Here is a 4732-nt window from a genome sequence, read left to right on the forward strand (position 1 = left end):
ACTTCCATCAAGGGAAATCAAATCTCTCTTTAGTCCGGCTTCTGATTGAGTTAAGTGTTCAAACACAGGTATAGTGCCAGCTGAACGCACAGCAGCAGCCTAAAGACAGTCCTGGGCTGCCCACTTATGCAATTAAGGGGCTCTGTGTCAGAGGCGTGATCTGATTTTCCAAGGGCGGTCGACTCGCCGTTGATTTGCATTGTGACGCTCAGGATCTCATTGAGGGAATGAATGTTGTTAATGTGGCGTGTGTTTACCAACCTATTGCTGGTGGAGATCACGGCGTCGTGGTTTCCATTAACTACCATTAGAACTCCATTGATTGCATTCATAAACTTGTGGCAATAATAACGATGAAATTATGTGTCATTGTCGCGCGCTCTCGTTTTATTAGAATGCAGCTGTTGTTTTCTTAACACCATTATAATTATGTCAGGGTCTTTGATTAACACCGTTATGCATTGTTCACTTGCATGTGCGTACAGTGTATGTACACAACTCCACACAGTCTCTGGTTGCTACAATAGGATCCAAAATGCAAGCAGTACGTTTTAGAATCCTTTGAATAGGGGAGGCCCATTCCGTTCTACCGTACTTTAGGGTGCTGCCACGTTCACACCGGCACGCCCCATCTGTGTGAGTCAGCCAGCGTTACAACAGCCCTTACTCTTAATCAGACGACTCCTGCAGTTCGTTCACGACGTCGTCGTCCGACTCGTTCCTCAAAGTCGTCTCTGGGCCGTGCATGCGGCGGTGTTGGCTGCGCACCGCGAGTCCTTTAACTGATTACCAAACGAAATGTAGTCAGAGACTTTGTCCTGGGAAACTTTCACAATAAAAGCCTGCGGCAAATTCAATTTCTACTCTCTGGAAGGAAATTGCTCGACGATTGTTCTTTGATGGGAAGTTGAAACCATTTAGGATGTTTCCTCTCCTGTTTTGTTCGCCATTGGTTTCTATAAATAGCAGATCTATTGCGCTTTTTTTCTTTGGGTTGCTTTGTAGTCAACAAACAGAAGGGGGGCAATCAACCCGAGAGCAATCAGATAGCATTGTGTCTATATAATCAAATACAATCGGCCCTCCATTCCAGCACAGCCGTTTACAGGCAGATCGTTTTGGATGCTCATTTACAGTGCCGTTGAGCGAGGGTTGTGAACAAACCGTGTTCCTGGGGGCGAGGGGAGTCATGTGCTGCACATGTTCCCCACACACATAGCTGGGGAGAGCTGGTTAGTGTACATGTGATACGAACGGCTTGAAGCACATACTCCATCCTCACAGTCTAACTGGCGAGTCGTGTGTTCAAGCTAATTAGGGGAACTATGAGCAGTGTAGCCCGGGGAACGTATGAAGGCTTACCCCGCATGGCTCACATCATCATCATCTTGGCAGATGAAATCAAAGCCAAACCTTTCTATTAGCAGAACCTTTTTAAGGTAAATGTCAGTTAAGGCTAATGAAAGGAGCCGCCAATACCTCTGGGTAATGTTAGCTTCTCCGGGTTAACCCCAGACTTTTGGAGCTATAAAAGCACGGAGTTTCTGCTCCGTGTAAAATCCTGTTCAGCAAATTGGTGTTGCCATGTTGACTTGAGATGCCAAAAGCATTTTCTTGTGATTCGATTGGCCTGCTGTACAGGAGGGGTGTGGTTTAGAAGCGATGCAGTGTGGAGGAGGTTAACACGCAATGTACGATGAACAGCATATGTGTTAAAGTTACTTTTGGAAAAAACGCCAAAACCATGTTTAAAAGTTAGCTCAAAGGTTGAATGTTTTCCTCTCTGATCACAACGATGCACAGCTGATATGAAAGCACTTCACACATCCTCCGGTGGTTATTTAAGGAACTGTAGAGGCTCTTGACTGGACAGTAATTGCATTTCAGGGTTGTTTTTCAGAAACTGTTAATTAGGAGTATATATGTGGCATCGCAGAGTCAAGGACCCTCTTCGACTTAATAGCAGACGTTTCCTCTGATGTCATGGCTTTAATGCAGACCTTTTCGTGGACACACACACACACACACACACACACACACACACACACACACACACACACACACACACACACACACACACACACACACACACATTGATACCTTCTCTGTAATAACTTAGTGCTGCCTTTCCGATGACGTTTGAGTGTTCTCTTGGTTCTAAGGGTCTGCTCTGCGACTGTGTTTCTCATTTCCTCTCCGCTCCCCTCCTTCAGACACATGTTTTCTGGCCAGGGGAGACTTATGATTTTCCAGAGTTTCTTGTCGCTTCATATAGGAAATGAGCCCCAGGATAAAGATCTGTGAAACCTGCTTTTACGCGTCAAAACATGCCTTAAAATAACGATGAGAGAGGGGCCCTCTTTTATGATGTCTGGAATACATCTGTTTTCATAAATAAAACGGTATAATTGTCCCCCCATGTTGAACAAGGATGCATTCATTCGTGGTTATTCCCATTAAAGCACCGGCCACAGGTGTTCTCTCCTTGTTTACCTCCCGTTCCGGCCGCTGTTGGATAACCAGCGCCGGATACGTCACCCCAGGGTGCCAGGCTCCATAAGCCCCAGCACCCCAGGTTTCTGGGGGCTATATAAGGCTCTATAAGCGTCTGAGTAACAGTCTGTCTCCTCCCGCCCACAGACTGCCCTTCGACCAGGACATCGACCACGGCAGCGTGAACCACCTGGGCGACTGTGATGGTAAGTCTATTTGTGTGCATTTGTGAGCGTTTGTGTGTGTGTTTGTGTGTCTGTGTGTGTGTGTTGTGTATCGTGATTGTGTTTTGTATTTTCATTTCTGTGTGTATTCAGCCCTCATTAGACGGCCCTGGACTTTCTTGTTACTGCGCGGGTACTTGCATGAATATTTCTCTCTGAGGAAAAGTCTGTGTGATGCGGTGAAACAAAGGAAGGCCTTTGGTATTCTGGGGGTGTTTCAACAGTACGTTTCGGAGAAAAACCCAAAGTCAATAGATTGACAATGCAGCTCAGTCGGAACGATGTGCAGGTGGTTTTCCTCCTTCCTTCCACCAGGCCGCCAAGAAGACTCTTACCCTGTCTGTTTGGCAGTCTGTGTACGTGTGGGGTAACCTGGTAATCTTTGCCTGGATTGGATCGAACGTTGTGCTTTGGAACTCCACTGGTCCACTGAACACGTTTGGAGGATTAGAGTAAAAAAGGTTGTTCCCGTCGGTCCGTTGAGCAAGTTCTGCGTGTGCATTTTCTGGTGTTTCGGGGATGTTTCTGCTGAGCGTACAGCTGGCTAATTATATTCATCTCCGGTCTTGAGCTCCCCTTGATGTGTCTTTCATTCTCTCTTTTTTATCTCTCCCCTCGCGCTCTCGTTCTCGTGCTGTCATTACAAAAAAACGGTGGCACATCACAGCCGAGCGAAAAAGCAGCAGATCTGTGGTCCTGAATCGCAGCGGCAGCAGCATCACCACCGCCTCTCCCAGGGCTGCTCGGCTTTGATCAGAGCACACATCCCGACGAGGCATTCGCCCAAATTAATCCTCTGCCTACGCAAGTTCCCCAAGTTGGCTCCGCGCAGAGCAGATCAACATTACATAATGGGCCGATGCCGTGGTTCATCCCTCCCCCTACTCCCCCATGGTTCGCCCGTCTCCAGCGGTGGTCTGTTCTGATGCTACCCCCCCCCCTGTGCCTGACCCCCCCTGTGTGCGTGTGTGTGTGTGGGGGGGGGGGGGGTTCAGGCACACTTCTCACCCCTACATGGTGGAGTATTTCCCTGCTTTGCTCCAAGCCAACGGCTCCCCCACCCCCCCCCCCCCCCCCCCCCACACACACACACACACACACACACACACACACTCGTCGCAGTGTGGAGGGGATGTCCCGGAACACAGCGTCGTGTTGAAGGAGAGCCATGGGGGGCGATCTCGCGTGGCTTTGGATGATTCTCATTTGCAGGGGCGGTTGGTGTCTGACAGGGAGGCCTGTCAGCTTCAGCCTGCAGGTGCGGAGTTCATTCGTGTGTTTGTTTGCAGCGGGGAGATTGGACCGTGCATTCCAGCGTTGGGAGGTCAGGGGGTCAGGGCTGGAGCGTGAATGAGTACACCGCATCTGTCCAGTAATCCGTCCGTCAATAGCGGTTCAGCCGCGGGTCAGGCTCCGGTCGGTGGGTCAGACCTCGGATGTGGCTGAATTGGCGGATTTCTGCCTCTGCTCAAATCGTTCCTAGGATCCCTGATCATACTTATCAATGATTTTCCCTTTTCACACGCTTCAAGCTGACCTCAAGACAGAAGACATAAAGACTATCTTTTAGCCATTGTCTTTGTGGCCAAAGGTCTCTCCTTTGGAGTCCTGGATCATTATGTCCCTGAATTTGATAATGGTCTGGGTTTAGGGCGCATTGGGGAGCTGAACTCTGGCTGTCAGAGGTTGGTGGTGGGGCCGGGTGGTTTTGTGGTGTGTTCAGGGTGTGCTTTCACCAGAAGAGCAGATATTGCGGCTGAGACGTCTCCTGTGACTTCAGGAGACTGCGAGCCAAACGTCAGTCTGCCACCAACACGCCGGGCGCCGCTTTGTCCCGTGACGTACGGGTCAACCTTTAGTGCTCAGCGTCTCCTATCCACGGTGTCTCTCTGTTACCGCTCTTTGTCGCCGATACAGCTGCCTTTATTGTTCATTTATTCTTTGAATTTTTTTGACGAGGGTCGCCAGCGTTTAGTCGCCGCGCCCGGGAGCAGACACACGTCTGCCCCCGGGTC

At 49.6% G+C, this 4732-nt stretch overlaps 1 protein-coding gene across 1 annotated transcript in view; it reads left to right on the forward strand.

The window, feature by feature from the left end:
- LOC115538950 (semaphorin-6B) overlaps nucleotides 1–3575 on the forward strand; it is a gene marked incomplete at its 5' end in the record, with an annotated part of 39684 nt that extends 36109 nt beyond the window's left edge. Inside the window, 1 exon segment of the mRNA XM_030350165.1 lies at nucleotides 2641–3575. Within this exon segment, the coding sequence (XP_030206025.1) occupies nucleotides 2641–2725 (85 nt within the window).
- Nucleotides 3576–4732: the final 1157 nt, after the last annotated feature.

Source organism: Gadus morhua, unplaced genomic scaffold (assembly GCF_902167405.1).
Source record: "Gadus morhua unplaced genomic scaffold, gadMor3.0, whole genome shotgun sequence".
Classification (NCBI taxonomy): domain Eukaryota; kingdom Metazoa; phylum Chordata; class Actinopteri; order Gadiformes; family Gadidae; genus Gadus; species Gadus morhua.